This window comes from Balaenoptera musculus, chromosome 11 (assembly GCF_009873245.2).
Source record: "Balaenoptera musculus isolate JJ_BM4_2016_0621 chromosome 11, mBalMus1.pri.v3, whole genome shotgun sequence".
NCBI lineage: Eukaryota > Metazoa > Chordata > Mammalia > Artiodactyla > Balaenopteridae > Balaenoptera > Balaenoptera musculus.
The window spans coordinates 38,467,604-38,485,273 of record NC_045795.1 but is presented as its reverse complement, the minus strand read 5'-3'; the positions used below and the strand labels follow the sequence as shown (position 1 = coordinate 38,485,273).

The window sequence follows — 17,670 nt, the reverse complement described above, 5'->3', positions numbered from 1 at the left end:
CACCAACTTTAAATAATCTGGATCAAGTATAAACATGTTTTCAGATAATAGCTGTACCAAGACCTCAGTTTTAAAAGTTTTAAAATCTAGATACACTGTCCCAATACAAGTAAGCCCTCTGGGGGATTGTTGAGGTATATTGATAATCATTAATAACCGTTAATAAGATGGAGCAGCATTTGATAGCACACACGAAAAATTGCTTTAGCAAAGCAATTACTTGCTTTTTTTTTCTCCTTTCATTTCCTTCTGAAATGCCAAGTCTCCCTTCCATTTCTAATGTCTGTTAGAGGGAAAACAGACAAGCTAGCAGCTGTTACACCTTATAAAGACCTCACACCAAAGCAAATTAAAGCAGAGACAAGAGAACTCAATGCCCATTTTAAAATAATAATATATAGTTGCTTTACCCCATTATCCCTACTAACACATAAATATTTTCCCAGCATCTACTCTAAGAGTTCAGCCAGACACTGAGCAGGATAGCAGTTGGTTTACCTGTGATGCTGTGTTCAGATGATGACCCCTAGGAAGCCTACAGATCAGAATGGAAGGAAGATCTGGATCAACAGAAAAGTTGCGATCTTTATATAGTTAAGGGACAAGAAGTGTGGCAAGTGGCCAAGAAACGCTTTCATTTCCAGTATAAAGGTTACACTTGCTCATTAAGGAAAATAGAGAAAATATGAAAAATTTAAAAGCAGAAATAAATCACCCAAAGATAACTACTATTGATGCTTTTTTTTGGTGTTTGCTATATAGCTTAAATATATACATATACAAATACACACATACACATACATTAATTATGAACATACAGTATGTACAATTTCTTACATCTATGAAACTCGTGAATTATTTGTCAGTTTATTTTACCTGGATCCCAAATATTGCCTTAAAATTTTCCCTTAATATTTGAGACTACCATCTAAAGGACAGATTGGAGGGTATGTGCTGTTTCCTCCAGCACATCTTTCGTTTTTTTTTGGCTGCGTTGGGTCTTCGTTGCTGCACGTGGGCTTTCTCTAGTTGTGGCGAGCGGGGGCTACTCCTCATTGCGGGGCGCAGGCTTCTCATTACAGTGGCTTCTCTCGTTGCGGAGCATGAGCTCTAGATGCATGGGCTTCAGTAGTTGCAGCAAGTGGGCTCAGTAGTTGCAGCACGTGAGCCCTAGAACGTGCGGGCTTCATTAGTTGTGGCGCACAGGCTTCAGTAGTTGGGGCTCACAGGGTCTAGAGCACAGGCTCAGAAGTTGTAGCGCATGGGCTTAGCTGCCCCATGGCATGTGGGATCTTCCCAGACCAGGGATCGAACCCAAGTCCCCTGCATTGGCAGGCGGGTTCTTAACCACTGCGCCACCAGGGAAGTCCCTCCTTCAGCATATCTTTTTCTTTTTTAATATTTATATATTTTAATTTTATTTATTTTACTTTTGGCTGCATTGGGTCTTTGTTGCTGCACACGGGCTTTCTCTAGTTGCGGCGAGCGGGGGCTACTCTTTGTTGCGGTGCGTGGGCTTCTCATTGTGGTGGCTTCTCTTGTTGTGGAGCACGGGCTCTAGGCACGCAGGCTTCAGTAGTTGTGGCATACGGGCTCAATAGTTGTGACTCTCAGGCTCTAGAGCGCAGGCTCAGTAGTTGTGGTGCACGGGCTTAGTTGCTCCACGGCATGTGGGACCTTCCCCGACCAGGGCTCGAACCCGTGTCTCCTGCATTGGCAGGCGGATTCTTAACCACTGTGGCACCGGGGAAGCCCATCTCCAGCACATCTTAACAGTAGTTTCTTATGGGGTGTTGTGAAAAGCTTTTCACCCGCTACACCATAGCAGCTCTCATCCTCCCTCTCCTACTTTCCTCATTTCCAAGCGAAACATGGAGGTCTTTTTCCAATTCTAAACTACATCTCTAATCCCTGCTACATAGTAGAAAATGTTCCCAATCACTTGACTTGACATGTGTATAAGTAGTGTATTGCAGGCTTCAATAACCTTTGAGGAGGGCTTCCCTGGTGGCGCAGTGGTTGAGAATCTGCCTGCTAGTGCAGGGGACACGGGTTCGAGCCCTGGTCTGGGAAGATCCCACATGCCACGGAGCGGCTGGGCCCGTGAGCCACAACTGCTGAGCCTGCGCGTCTGGAGCCTGTGCCCCGCAACGGGAGGGGCCGCGATAGTGAAAGGCCCGCGCACCGCGATGAAGAGCGGTCCCCGCACCGCGACGAAGAGTGGCCCCCACTTGCCGCAACTAGAGAAAGCCCTCGCACGAACCGAAGACCCAGCACAGCCAAAAATAAAATAAATAAATAAATAAATAAATAAAAATTAAAAAAAAAAAAGTAGCTATAAAAAAATTATTTAAAAAAATAAATAAATAACCTTTGAGGATAAATCAGGTCACAAAAATGTTTAATGCCGGGACTTCCCTGGTGGCACAGTGGTTAAGAATCCGCCTGCCAATGCAGGGGACACGGGTTCTAGCCCTGGTCCAGGAAGATTCCACATGCCGTGGAGCAACTAAGTCCATGCGCCACAACTACTGAGCCTGTGATCTAGAGCCCACGTGCCACAACTACTGAAGCCCTTGCGCCTAGAGCCCATGCTCCGCAACAAGAGAAGCCACTGCAGTGAGAAGCCTGCGCACCGCAACAAAGAGTAGCCTCCACTTGCCACAACTAGAGAAAGCCCCGCGCAGCAACGAAGACCCAACACAGCCATAAATAAATAAATAAATTTATAGAATAAAGTTTAAAAAAAAATGTTTAATGCCTAATTTGCAATAATTCTAAGTCTCCACCTCCATTTGTTGCTGGACCTCAGTTTATTCCTCCACTTCACTTCATGGTGCATCCTAATTACTTATAGCATTCCTCAAAGGAATGTCTTATCTGTGGCTCACAAACCAATCTGTCAGCCATAGTCAACCCACAGCATCCTCTATACTCTTACTTCTCTCCTTTCCTAATAACCCAGGTTAATGTTATTGCCTTTGAGGTTGCTTAAAGGAACATCACGATGATCCCTGCTGCTGATGTCTCTTAAAAGAGGGTTGATTTGTGACAACATGGATGGGCCTTGAAGGCATTACGCTAAGTGAAATAAGCTAGACAGAGAAAGACAAATACTGCATGGTATCACTTATACATGGAATCTAAAACAAAAACAAAAACAAAAACAGTCTGGCTCATAGAAACAGAGAGTAGAAAAGTGGTTGCCAGGGACTGAGGGATGGGGGAATTGAGAAAGGTTGGTAAAACAGTGCAAACTTTCAGCTACAAGATGAATAAGGTCTGAGGATCTAACGTAAAACATGGTGACTATAGTTGATAACATTTTATTATATACTTAAAAATTGCTAAGAGAGTAGAACTTAAATGTTCTCACCAAAAAAAAAAAAAAAGATAAATGTATGGGGTATGGATGTGTTAATTAACTAGATGGGGGAAATCCTTTCACAAGGTATATCTATATCAAATCATCATGATGCACACTTTAAATATCTTATAATTTTATACCTGAATAAAGCTGGAATAAAAGAGAGACACAGAAACAGAGATAGAAACAGAGAGAGTGCGCTGATGTCTGTGTCACAGATGCCATCTGCTGGTGACTCCAAAGCCTCCGTTTCCTAAGAAGCCAGAGCTGTACTTGGTTCCAAGAGAAGGAGAGGTTGCCTCTGACTCCACTCCCCAAACTCCATATGCACATTGTCCCTTGGGTTCTAGAACCCCACTATTCGTATACAGTGTTTTGGAAGGTCTTGTATAAAAGCAGCCATTCAGCTCTTGGCCTTTATGAGTTGATAGCTTTTTAACTACTCCAAGGAAGAAAGGATATGCACCTCCACAAGAAGTAGACAACAGTTATGAGACAGAGCTTGGTCTCAGTTTCCAAAGCAATTCCTATACTCTTTCAGTCATGAAGAGTATGGACCTGGATTAGTTAGCATAGAATATGTTATACTGTGGCAATATACAAACCATGAGATCTTAGTGCCCTAACACTTGAAAGTTGTTTTTTTACCCACACAAAGTCCACTGTGGGTCAATGTCTCTTCCGGACAGCTTCTTTGCAAATACTGCCTTGGGGATCCAGGCTAATTCTACCTGGAGACTCTATCACCTCAACATATAGCCCCTATGATTACTACAGCAGGGGAAGAAGGAACAATGGGAACTCATGCCTATTCGCCTATGCTTTGACCCCAAAGTTGCATGGTCCTGCCTAACTACAAGGGCAGCTAGGAAATATAGGGGAGCACACGGTGAACTTTAATTATCACAGAACACTTCTTAAAGGGAAAATAATGCTCATGGACACCCAAAGATTTATTGATCCTTGTAAGAGAAATGCTGACTCCAAAAACCTGAGCTTTACTTATGAAAATGTCTTTACTATTGCAAAAATGTTAACTGCAAAAGATAAATTTTATCAGATTTCTTTTTCTTTTTCTTTTTTGGCCGCATGGCACGGCTTGTAGGATCTTAGTTCCCTGGACCAGGGATTGAACCCACGCCCTCCTCAGTGAAAGCGTGGAGTCCTAACCAGTGGACCACCAGGGAATTCCCCCAGATTTCTTAAAACAAACAAGAAATGTTATCTTTAGACAACATTTTTTTAATATTCTCGAAAAGAGAGAAAACAATCATATTTATTTAGTTTAACATTTCCCCTGATCTAAAGAAAAAGATGTTAAAAAAACCTAGGACATATACATAAACACACACCTTCCCCAGCAGCCCCTCCTCCCCAAACCCAGGCTCTGCCACTTAGTGACATGGATTAGTTTTCATTGAACATCTCATCTCCCTCAATTCCTTTACTGTAGCAAAAGGAGAATGAAAGGAGGCTGAATAACAGTGTGGTTGCTGCTATATTAAAATAGAAATGAAACCTCTACATAAAAGAATACAGAAATTCATCAATACTGAGCATAGGCCTGTCATGTATTTGTTTGAAAGAAAAAAGGTGTGAATAACTGAAAGTACAGAAATATCAATTGTAGTTGACTTTGGATAGTGCAGCTATAGGAATTTCTTTTCCTCCTTTTTTTTTCTTTCTGTTTTTCAAAATTGCTAGAATTCCCTGGCGGTCCAGTGGTTAGGACTCCATGCTTCCATTGCTGGGGGCCTGGGTTTGATTCCTAGTCAGGGAACTAAGATCCCACAAGCCACGTGGCATGGCCAAAAAAAAAATTGCTAGAATGAGCCTGTATTACTGTCATAATGGGAAAAAAAAAAACCCTTATTTTTCAAATAGTATGAAAAAGAGGCAACAGATGAAAGTCCTTTGAAAAATAAGAATGTTTAAAAAATATAAGCTAACTAAATGTATGTATTCAGCTTTGTCACAATTCAACATACATTTTAAAAATATTATTTTTACAATTCTCCTATGAACATTTCCCTTCCGAGGTTACTTGCTTTTAATTTAATTTAAAAAATATGTATTTTAAATGATCTGAACCATGAGTTTGGAGTATCAAAACACTTACCAGAAACATCCCACTTACACCAAAAGATAGATCATCCAGACAGAAAATTAATAAGGAAACACAAGCCTTAAATGACACATTAGACCAGACAGACTTAATTGATATTTATAGGACAGTCCATCCAAAAGCAGCAGAATACCCTTTCTTCTCAAGTGTACACAGAACATTCTCCAGGATAGATCACATCTTGGGTCACAAATCAAGCCTTGGTAAATTCAAGAAAATTGAAATCATATCAAGCATCTTTTCCAACCACAACGCTATGAGATTAGAAATCAATTATGGAAAAAAACTGTAAAGAACACAAACACATGGAGGCTAAACAATATGCTACTAAATAACCAATGGATCATGGAAGAAATCAAAGAGGAAATCAAAAAATACCTAGAAAAAAATGACAATGAAAACACGATGACCCAAAACATATGGGATGCAGCAAAAGAAATTCTAAGAGGGAAGTTTATAGTAATACAATCCTACGTCAAGAAACAAGAAAAATCTCAAATAAACAACATAACCTTACACCTAAAACAACTAGAAAAAGAAGAACAAACAAAACCCAAAGTTAGTAGAAGGAAAGAAATCATAAAGATCAGAGCAGAAATACATGAAATAGAAATGAAGAAAACAATAGCAAAGATCAATGACACTAAAAGCTGGTTCTTTGAGAAGATAAACAAAATTGATAAGCCTTTAGCCAGACTCATCAAGAAAAAAAAGGGAGAGGACTCAAATCAATAAAAATTAGAAATGAAAAAGGAAAAGTAACAACTGACACTGCAGAAATACAAAGGATCATAAGAGACTACTACAAGCAACTCTATGCCAATAAAATGGACAGCCTGGAAGAAATGGACAAATTCTTAGAAAGGTACAAGCTTCCAAGACTGAACCAGGAAGAAATAAAAAATATCAACAGACCAATCACAAGTAATGAAATTGAAACTGTGATTAAAAATCTTCCAACAAATAAAAGTCCAGGACCAGATGGCTTCACAGGTGAATTCTATCAAGCATTTAGAGAAAAGCTAACACCTATCCTTCTCAAACTCTTCCAAAAAATTGCAGAGGGAGGAACACTCCCAAGCTCATTCTATGAGGCCATCATCACCCTGATACCAAAACCAGACAAAGATATCACAAAAAAAGAAAATTACAGGCCAATATCACTGATGAACATAGATGCAAAAATCTTAAAACAAAATACAAGCAAACAGAATCCAACAACACATTAAAAGGATCATACACCATGATCAAGTGGGATTTATCCCAGGGATGCAAGGATTCTTCAATATATGCAAATCAATCAGTGTGGTACATCATATTAACAAATTGAAGAAAAACCATAAAATCATCTCAATAGATGCAGAAAAAGCTTTTGACAAAATTCAACACCCATTTATGATAAAAACTCTCCAGAAAGTGGGCACAGAGGGAACCTACCTCAACATAATAAAGGCCATATATGACAAACCCACAGCAAACATCATTCTCAAGGTGAAAAACTGAGAGCATTTCCTCTAAGATCAGGAACAAGACAAGGATGTCCACTCTCGCCACTATTATTCAACATAGTTTTGGAAGTCCTAGTCACGGCAATCAGAGAAGAAAAAGAAATAAAAGGAATCCAAATTGGAAAAGAAGAAGTAAAACTGTCACTGTTTGCAGATGACTTGATACTATACACAGAAAATCCTCAGGAGGCCACCAGAAAACTACTAGAGCTTATCAGTGAATCTGGTAAAGTTGCAGGATACAAAATCAATACACAGAAATCTCTTGCATTCCTATATACTAACAATGAAAGATCAGAAAGAGAAATTAAGGAAACAATCCCATTTACCACCACAACAAAAAGAATAATACCCAGGAATAAACCTACCTAAGGAGACAAAAGACCTGTACTCAGAAAACTATAGGATACTGATTAAAGAAATCAAAGACAACACAAACGGATGGAGAAACATACCATGTTCTTGGATTGGAAGGCTCAATATTGTGAAAATGACTATACTACCCAAAGCAATCTACAGGTTCAATGCAATCCCTATCAAATTACCAATGGCAATTTTCCAGAGTTAGAACAAAAATTTTTACAATTTGTATGGAAACACTAAAGATCCCAAATAGCCAAAGCAATCTTGAGGGAAAAAAACGGAGCTGGAGGAATCAGACTCCCTGACTTCAGACTATACTACAAACCTACAGTAATCAAGACAATATGGTACTGGCACAAAAACAGAAATATAGATCAATGGAACAAGATAGAAAGCCCAGAGATAAACCCACGCACCTTCGGTCACCTAATCTATGACAAAGCAGGCAAGAATATACAATGGAGAAAAGACAGTCTCTTCAATAAGTGGTGCTGGGAAAACTGGACAGCTACATGTAAAAGAATGACATTAGAATACTCCCTAACACCATACACAAAAATAAACTCAAAATGGATTAAAGACCTAAATGTAAGTCTGGACACTATAAAACTCTTAGAGGAAAATATAGGCAGAATACTCTTTGACATATTTGTCAAATGTCAAATTATGTCAAAACACAATTTGACATAAATTGCTGCAAGATTTTTTGACCCACTTCCTAGAGTAATGAAAATAAAAACAAAAATAAACAAATGGGACCTAATGAAACTTAAAAGCTTTTGCACAGCAAAGGAAACAATAAACAAAACAAAAAGACAACCAAGAGAATGGGAGAAAATATTTGCAAACAAAGCAACCATCAAGGGATTAATCTCCAAAATATACAAACAGCTCATGCAGCTCAATATCGAAAAAAACAAACAACTCAATGAAAAAATGGGCAGAAGACCTAAATAGACATTTCTCCAAAGAAGACATACAGATGGCCAACAAACACATGAAAACATGCTCAACATCACTAATCATTAGAGAGATGCAAATCAAAACTACAGTGAGGTATCACCTCACACTGGTCAGAATGGCCATCATCAAAAAATCTACAAACAATAAATGCTGGAGAGGGTGTGGAGAAAAGGGAACTCTCCTACACTGTTGGTGGGAATGTAAACTGGTACAACCATTATGGAGAACAGTATGGAGGTTCCTCAAAAAACTAAAAATAGAATTACCATATGACCCAGCAATCCCACTCCTGGGTATATACCTGGAGAAAACCATAATTCAAAAAGATACATGTACCCCAATGTTCATTGCAGCACTACTTACAATAGCCAGGACATGGAAGCAACCTGAATGTCCATCCACAGAGGAATGCATAAAGAAGATGTGGTACATATATACAATGGAATATTACTCAGCCATAAAAAGGAATGAAATAGTGCCATTTGCAGAGATGTGGATAGACCTAGAGACTGTCATACAGAGTGAAGTAAGTCAGAAAGAGAAAAACAAATATGGTATATTAACACATATATGTGGAATCTAGAAAAATGGTACAGATGAACCAGTTTTCAAAGCAGAAATAGATACAGATGTAGAGAACAAACTTATGGATACCAACAGGGGAAGGGGGGGTGGGATGAATTGGGAGATTGGGATTGACTTATATACACTACTATGTATAAAATAGACAACTAATGAAAACCTACTGTATAGCACAGGGAACTCTACTCAGCGCTCTGTGGTGACCTAAATGGGAAGGAAATCTTAAAAAGAGGGGATATATGTATACGTATAACTGATTCACTTTGCTATACAGCAGAAACTAGCACAACATTGTAAAGCAACTATACTCCAATAAAAAGCAAAACAAAACAAAACAAAATGAAAACACCTACCAGAAAAATTTCCATGGGAAACTCGATGGGGTACTGATTGTAGGAAATTCTGATACATTTGTTGATTCTCAGAGCAACAACAGCAGTTAGAAATAGTAAGATGCTGGTGGAATTAGCTTTGGGGAGACCTATACAGTAGTTAATTATGTTCTGAAAGAAAACAAAATTACAGAGGCTTAGAAAGGGATGTAATAATTGCCTAAATCTAGAAAATGACACTCTTTCTAAATTAGTTCAAAAAGAAGTCTCTAGGCAGTGTCACTGGGCACAGAGTTCTTTATGAGCATTACTAGAACAGTGAGAGCAAGTAGGTGGATACATATTTTTTTAATTGAAAACAATATATTAAAAGACTATAACGTCCAGTAAGAAGATAATACACTTTCTATGTTTCAGTGTAGTGGAAAGGACCCAGGAGTTCTGTTTATTAGCCTATTCTTTATCAATTTTCCCAGACCATGTATGTTTAGCTTGGCTTCTAGGCCATTCTTGCATTCAGGGACTACTTTGCATTTTATATTCTGTATATATTATGTTTTAGGATATATGTCTTTCAGGAGGCATGTAACGGGAAGAAGTATGATAGATACAGTATCTCAAAGACCAAATTTTAATATAAATCATGTTGGTTCAAAAGGCTGGGGTGAAATGGTTAATGCATCTGGGAACATGGTCCAGCTGGCACCTGCAATTAATCAAGACTGTAAATCTAGAAGAGGTGAAATTATTTCTAGGACCCTCTTTTTCTTTTTTTTTAATAAAACTCCTCCTGACAGGAGTTTTTTGTCTTTTTGTTTTTTTAAATTTTAATTAATTAATTAATTTATTTATTTATGGCTGTGTTGGGTCTTCGTTTCTGTGCGAGGGCTTTCTCTAGTTGCGGCAAGTGGGGGCCACTCTTCATCGCGGTGTGCGGGCCTCTCACTATCGCGGCCTCTCTTGTTGCAGAGCACAGGCTCCAGACGCGCAGGCTCAGTAATTGTGGCTCACGGGCCCAGTTGCTCCGCGGCATGTGGGATCTTCCCGGACCAGGGCTCGAACCCGTGTCCCCTGCATTGGCAGGCAGATTCCCAACCACTGCGCCACCAGGGAAGCCCCTCTAGGACCCTCTTGACCCAGCTGCCTATGCTGGAGTCTCTCCACTCGGGTCTACTTCTTTTTGGAGGCAAGGGGAGGGGCATTTGTAAGTCTAGGTGAGGGTAGAAATTACTCACATAGAAGAAGGAGATGGGACCAGAATGGAAACGAATCATAATCCCGAAGATGCAGGTCAACTGGGACAGCATAATGTGTAGTGCCGTGGCAGCCAGGTAAGCACTGATTGCAGCCTCCGGAATGTAAGTGATAATGAAGCCAAAACCTAACATGCCCATTGATAGCTGTAGGGGGTTCAGATGGAAAAGAAAACCAGAGTGAGGAGGAATGTCATCAAACCAGCAATGTCACCAATTAGGCAAACTCCAGAGGGGTTCCAACAAAAAAGTTAAGTTAGGCCCCTTTGATAACTCTTGGTTCCTCTTTCCCTAATCAACTGAAATTGATGAGCTAAGGTAGGTCCTTGGGGTTGATTCAGAGGTTTCCTACAGACGTAAGACCACACTCCTTTCTTCACGAGTTCATAAGCTTAAGTTCTTACTCTAGAATCTACTGACCTTGTTTGATGTGGCGTTAACAGTGACAAAGTGATCAGAACAAGACCTTGCCTTTTCAAAGCCCTTTTCACTAGAAGCTTTGATAGCCCTCTTCATGAGAGGTTAATATCCCTGTGAGGAATGCAGCTTTTCGCAAAGGAAAATATTAAAGCAAACTGGGTTCCAGCTTAAACTTTTGGGCCTTTGACGCTTATCTTTACGAAGAATGATTAAACTGAATTTATGTCTTCAGGATTGTACATAAATACATGTATGATATAGCATTTTACATGTACACATGCATATATATGTAAATATATTTTTTAAATGTTATGTAATAAACAAGCAAAGCATCTAAAAGGATAGACGCCAAACTATTAACGGAAGTTACCTTTGGGGTATGGGATTAAAAGTTTGGGGCAATATTTGTAATTTATACACTTTTTTATTATTTGAGATTTTTTGCAATATACATGTTCATCTTTTATAATAAAAAAAATTGTAAAATTATGGATAGAGGGTGAGCCCCAACCCTCTTAAGAGGGTAGGTTAAGAAAAATGACACAACCCAATGAAGAAGATGGGGAAAGAAAAACAAAAGTCGTGAAGTCTTCTATTGTCACTGCTTCATCTTCCACTGCACTAGGAACTCTCAGAAAACAAACTTGGAAGAATAAATCTATTAGCTTTAAAAGCTTTTTGTTTCAAAGCTTTCAGTTAGCTGGGCAGTTTGTCTCCCTTAATCTCCTGTCATTACCGCCCAGTATGCTCCTTTACTCTAGTCAGGCCAATGTGCTTCCTGTCATATGTGTGACTGGCTGATTTTTACTTCTGTGCTTATGCCCAAACCCCTCTGCCATCTCTTTGCCAATCCATGTTTATCATCTCTTTCAAAAGCTCAATAAAACTTCTCTTCTTCAGGAGGTGTGGTGTAAACAGCATGATTCCTGGGGATGGAGAACTTGGCTTCAATGCTTGGCTCTACCGCTCACTGCCTGAGTGAGTTTGGACAAGTTTATTAAACTCTCCGAACCTCAGTTTCCTCACCCATAGAATGAATAATACCCAATATGCAGTGTTTTGTATGGATTACACTACATAATTCATGTAAAACACTTAGCTCAAATCTGAAAATAGTGACAGATGCAAATATGTACCATTCTTTCTTCATGCCATCCCTTCCTTCCACCTTGTAAATGGCAAATATCTATAATTAACCATAGAACTCTTCCTTACCCAGCTGTGATGTGGCATCAGAATCTGGTGTTAATGTAATTTTCTAGGCATCAATTGTCAGTCAGAATTGGTCTGTGACATGAAACCTATCTGCCACCCTTATTGAAAACAAGTACAGATGGTTCCCAAATTACAATTGTTCTAACATTTTTTTCGACTTTACGATGGTGCGAAAGCATATGCATTCAGTAGAAACCGTACTTTGAATTTCGATTTTTTTTTTCTGGGCTAGCCATATGCAGTATGATACTCTGTCGTGATGCTGGGCAGTGCCAGTGAGCGACAGCTCCCAGTCAGCCAAACAATCATGACGGTAAACAACTGATACACTTATAACTATTCTGTACTCAGACAGCCATTCTGTTTTTCACCTTTAGTACAGTATTCAACAAATTACATGAGATATTCAATACTTTATTATAAAATAGATAATGTGTTAGATGATTTTGTCCAAGTGTAGTCTAATGTAAGTGCTCTGAGCACGTTTAAGGTAGGCCAGGCTAAGCTATGATGTTTGGTAGGCTAGGTGTATTAAATGTATTTTCGACTTACAGTATTTTCAACTGACCATGGGTTTATCAGTATGTAACCCCATCATAAGCTGAGGAAGTTCTGTACTAAATGTTTGGTGAATGAAGGAAAGCCTCAATAAATGGTTGTTTCCTTCCCAGACAACTCCATCCCACCTAAAAGTTAATCCTTCACTTCATATTCTTTTTTTTTTTTTTTTTGGCCGCACTGCGCATCATGTGGGATATTAATTCCCCAACCAGAGATCGAACCCATGCCCTCTGCAGTGGAAGTGTGGACTCTTAACAACTGGACTGCCAGGGAAGTCCCCATTTCATATTCTTTTGACAACAAACACTTCACTTTTATTAACACTAGTTTGCACTTTAAGATTATCTAGTGCACAGATTCTAGAGGTAGACAAACTGAACCTGAATCCCAGTTTGGAATCGTACTGGTTATGTGACCTTGGGCAATTCACTTAACCTCTTTATACCTTTATTTCTTTAAAATAAGTACCAGAATAATACCTACCCTCATACAGGGGGTGTTGTGAGGATCAAATGAGATAAAACATGTAAAGTGCTTTGAATATTGACAGCATATAGCAATAAATGTTAGATATTAGTATCTAGTTCAGACTTTTTTTTTCAATTTAAACTTTTTATTTTAAATAATTGTAGATTGACATGCAATTGTAAAAAAGCAACACACAGAGATCCAGTGTACCCAGTTACCCCAATGATAACATCTTGCACAACTATAGTATTGATACAATGCCACAATTAGGATACTGACATCAGTACAACCAAGTTACAAAATAATGCCATCAACACAAAGATCCCTCTTGCTGTCCTTTAATAGCCTCTCACCTCTCATCTCTACCTCCAATCTCCATCCTCTGACCTCTAGCCATCTTTAATCCCTGGCGACAATTAATCTATTCTCCATTTCTATAATTTTGTCACTTCAAGAATTTTACATAAATGGAATCATCAGTATGTAAACTTTCCAATTTTACATAAATGGAATCATCAGTATGTAAACTTTCCAATTTCATTCATTTTTGCTCTTTATTATTTCCTTCCTTCTGCTTATTTTGGGTTTAATTTGCTCTTATTTTTCTAGGTTTTGAAGAGGGAGCTTGTATTATTAATTTGAGACATTTTCTTTATTCTACTGTATGCATTTTAGTGCTATAAATTTCCTTTTCAGCACTGCTTTAGCTGTGTTCCAAAATTTTTGGTATGTTTTATTTTCATTTACTTCAAGGTATTTTTTTTTTTTTAATTTAATTTATTTATTTATTTATTTATGGCTGTGTTGGATCTTCGTTTCTGTGCGAGGGCTTTCTCTAGTTGCGGCAAGCGGGGACCACTCTTCATCACGATGCGCGGGCCTCTCACTATCGCGGCCTCTCTTATTGCGGAGCACAGGCTCCAGACGCGCAGGCTCAGTAGTTGTGGCTCACGGGCCTAGTTGCTCCGTGGCATGTGGGATCTTCCCAGACCAGGGCTCGAACCCGTGTCCCCTGCCTTAGCAGGCAGATTCTCAACCACTGCGCCACCAGGGAAGCCCAAGGTATTTTTTTTTAAAGATTTAATTTTATTTATTTTTGGCTGCGTTGGGTCTTCGTTGCTGCGCGCGGGCTTTCTCTAGTTGTGGCGAGTGGGGCCTATTCTTCATTGCGGTGCACGGGCTTCTCATTGCGGTGGTTTTTCTTGTTACAGAGCATGTGCTCTAGGTGCGTGGGCTTCAGTAGTTGCAGCACGTGGGCTCAGTAGTTGTGGCTCGCCAGCCCTAGAGCACAGGCTCAGTAGTTGTGGCACACGGGCTTAGTTGCTCCGCGGCATGTGGGATCTTCCCGGGCCAGGGATTGAACCCATGTCCCATGCATTGGCAGGCAGATTCTTATCCACTGCACCACCAGGGAAGTCCCTACTTCAATGTATTTTTTCAAAACTTCCCTTGAGATTTCCTACCTGATTTATGGATTATTTAGAAGTATGCTGTTTAGTAGTATCCAGATATTTGGAGACTTTCCTGTTAACTTTTTGTTATTAAGTTCTAGTTTGATTCCACTGTGGTCAGAGAACACACTGTTTGATTTCAATTCTTTTAAATTTATTGAGGTTTGTTTTATAGCTCAGGATACAGTCTATCTTGCTGTATGTTCCATGGGTTGTTGAAAAGAATGTGTATTCTGCTGTTATTGGTGGGAGTATCCTGTAAATGTCTCAAATCCTATTGGTGTTGTTGATATTTTGAATTTTATTATATGCTTGCTGATTTTCTGTCTAGTTGTCCAATCAATTGTTGAGCGAGGGGTGTTGAAGTCTCCAGCTGTAATTGTGGATTTTTCTATTTCTCCTCTCCAGTTATATCAGTTTTTGCTTCACATATTTTGTAGCTCTGTTGTTTGGTGCATACATATGTAGGATTGCTATGTCTTCTTGGTAGACTGATACTTTTATCATTATATAATGTCCCTCTCTACCTCTGGTAATTTTCTTGGCTCTGAAGTCTACTTTATCTGATATTAATATAGTCAATCCTGCTTTCCTTTGATTAATATTTGCATGATCTACCTATCCATTTTTTTACTTTCAACCTGTCTATATTATTATATTTGATGTTTCTTGTAGACTGCATATTTCTAAATATGTCAGTCTCTAACTTTAATGTAAATGTCAATACGTTAGGGCTTAAGTCTGCCATTTTTCTGTTTGTTTTCTCTGTTTTTCAACTCTTATTTTTCCTTATTTCATTGGTTACTTGAACATTTTTTAGAATTTCATTTTGATTTATCTATAGTGTTTCTGAGTGTATCTCTTTGTATAGATGTTAAGTGGTTGTCCTAGGTATTACATTATATATGCATAACTTATCACAGTCTACCGGTGTAAACATTTTACGAGTTTGAGCAAATTATAGAAACTTTCTCCCTTTATATTTTTTATAAAAGAATTGTTTTAAATATTTCTTCCATATGCATTTTGAACCACATCAGACAGTGTTATAATTTTGTTTCAACCATTGAACATAATTTAGAAAACCCAAGAAGCAAGGAAAACTACCATATTTATCCATATTTTTCCTTTTCCATTGTTCTTTCTTCCTTCTTGATGTTCCAAGATGCCTTCTTGTATCATTTCCTTTCTGTTTAGAGAACTTCCATTAGCCATTCTTTTAGGGTAGGTCTTGCTGGTGACAAATTCTCTTAGTTTTGCTTCATCTGAGAATGTCTTGATATCTCCTTCATTCTTTTTTTTAAATTAATTTATTTATTTTTGGCTGTGTTGGGTCTTCATTGCTGTATGTGGGCTTTCTCTAATTGTGGCGAGTGGGGGCTACTCTTTGTTGCGGTGTGTGGGCTTCTCATTGGTGTGGTGGCTTCTCTTTGTTGTGGAGCATGGGCTCTAGGCATGCAGGCTTCAGTAGTTGTGGCATGTGGGCTCAGTAGTTGTGGCTCGCGGGCTCTAGAGCACAGGCTCAGTAGTTGTGATGCATGGGCTTAGTTGCTCTGCAGCATGTGGGATCTTCCCAGACCAGGGCTCAAACCTGTGTCCCCTGTATTGGCAGGCAGATTCTTAACCACTGCACCACCAGGGAAATCCCTCTCCTTCATTCTTGAAGGATATTTTCACTGAGGCTGTGATTTTGGATTGACAGTTCTTTCAGCAAACAAAAAATATTGTGCAATTTCCTTCTGGTTTCCATGGTTTCTAACAAGAAATCTGCTGTCATTTAAATTATTTTCCCCCTGTAGGTGAAGTGTTTCTCTCACTGCTTTCAAGACTTTTTTTCTTTGTTTTTAGTTTTCAGAAGTTGACTATGGGGACTTCCCTGGTGGCTCAGTGGTTAAGAATCTGCCTGCCAATGCAGGGGACATGGGTTCAAGCCCTGGTCAGGGAAGATCCCACATGCCACGGAGGAACTGAGCCCATGCACCACAACTACTGAGCCTGCACTCTAGAGCTCGCAAGCCACAACTATTGAGCCCACGCAGCACAACTGCTGAGCCCACAAATCGTAACTACTGAAGCCCACATGCCTAGAGCTCGTGCTCCACAACAAGAGAAGCCACTGCAATGAGAAGCCCGTGCACCGCAATGAAGAGTGGCCCCCACTCACCACAACTAGAGAAAGCCTGAGTGCAGCAACAAAGACCCAATGCAGCCAAAAATTAAAAAAAGAAAAAAAAGAACAGGTTGACTATGATTTGTCTTGATGTGGATTTCTATGGATTTATCTTCTTTGGGTTTTTCCAAGCTTCCTAAATCCGTAGGATTATATTTTTTGCCAAATTTGGGGAGTTTTCAGCTATTATTTCTTCAAATAATTCAGCCCCATCTTTTTTCTCCTCCCTTTCTGGGATGCTTACAACACAAATTTTAGAGCTTTTGTTATAGTCCCATTTGTCCCTGAGGCTCTGCTAATTTTTTTTTCCGTCTATTTTCTCTCTGTTGTTCGGACTGGGTAATTTCTATTGTTCTGTCTTCAAGTTCATTGATTTTTTCCTCTGTCTCCTCCATTTTGCTGTTGAGCCCATCCTTTGAATTTTTAATTTTGGTTACTGTATTTTTCAGCTCCAATATTTTCATTTGGTTCTTCTTTACATCTTCTATTTACTTTTTAAGACTTTCTATTTTTTCACTTGTTTCAAGCATGTTCATAATTGGTTGCTGAAGCATTTTTAGGATGGCTGCTTTATAATTTATGCCAGATAATTCTGATAGCTCTGTCATCTCAGTGCTGGCATCTTTTTCTTGTCTTTCTTCATTTAAGTTGAAATGTTCTCGGTTCTTGATATGACAAGTTATTTTCAGTTTAACTGTTGACATTTTGTGTACTATGCTATAAGACTCTGGATCTTGTTTAAACCTTCTGTTTTAGCCAGCTTATTTTGATAAAGTGCTGGCAGGGGAAGGGGAAAGTGCCACCTTGTTACTGCCTGGTAAGGCAGAAGTCCAGGTTCTCCTCTCAAAATCCACTGACACTTGAGGCAATAGGGACTCTTCATTTTTGCTGG

The 17,670-nt window shown here is 39.1% G+C and overlaps 1 protein-coding gene across 1 annotated transcript in view; it reads right to left on the bottom strand.

Annotated features, from left to right (window-relative positions):
- The window catches only part of SLC26A8 (solute carrier family 26 member 8), a 71,273-nt gene that overhangs the window by 26,294 nt on the left and 27,309 nt on the right, over positions 1-17,670 (bottom strand). The window contains exons 6-7 of the mRNA XM_036870320.1: positions 10,476-10,640; positions 9,262-9,411 (exon numbers count right to left, since the gene is read on the bottom strand). Of these exons, the coding sequence (XP_036726215.1) occupies positions 9,262-9,411; positions 10,476-10,640 (315 nt within the window). The remainder of the gene's footprint in view (positions 1-9,261; positions 9,412-10,475; positions 10,641-17,670) is intronic.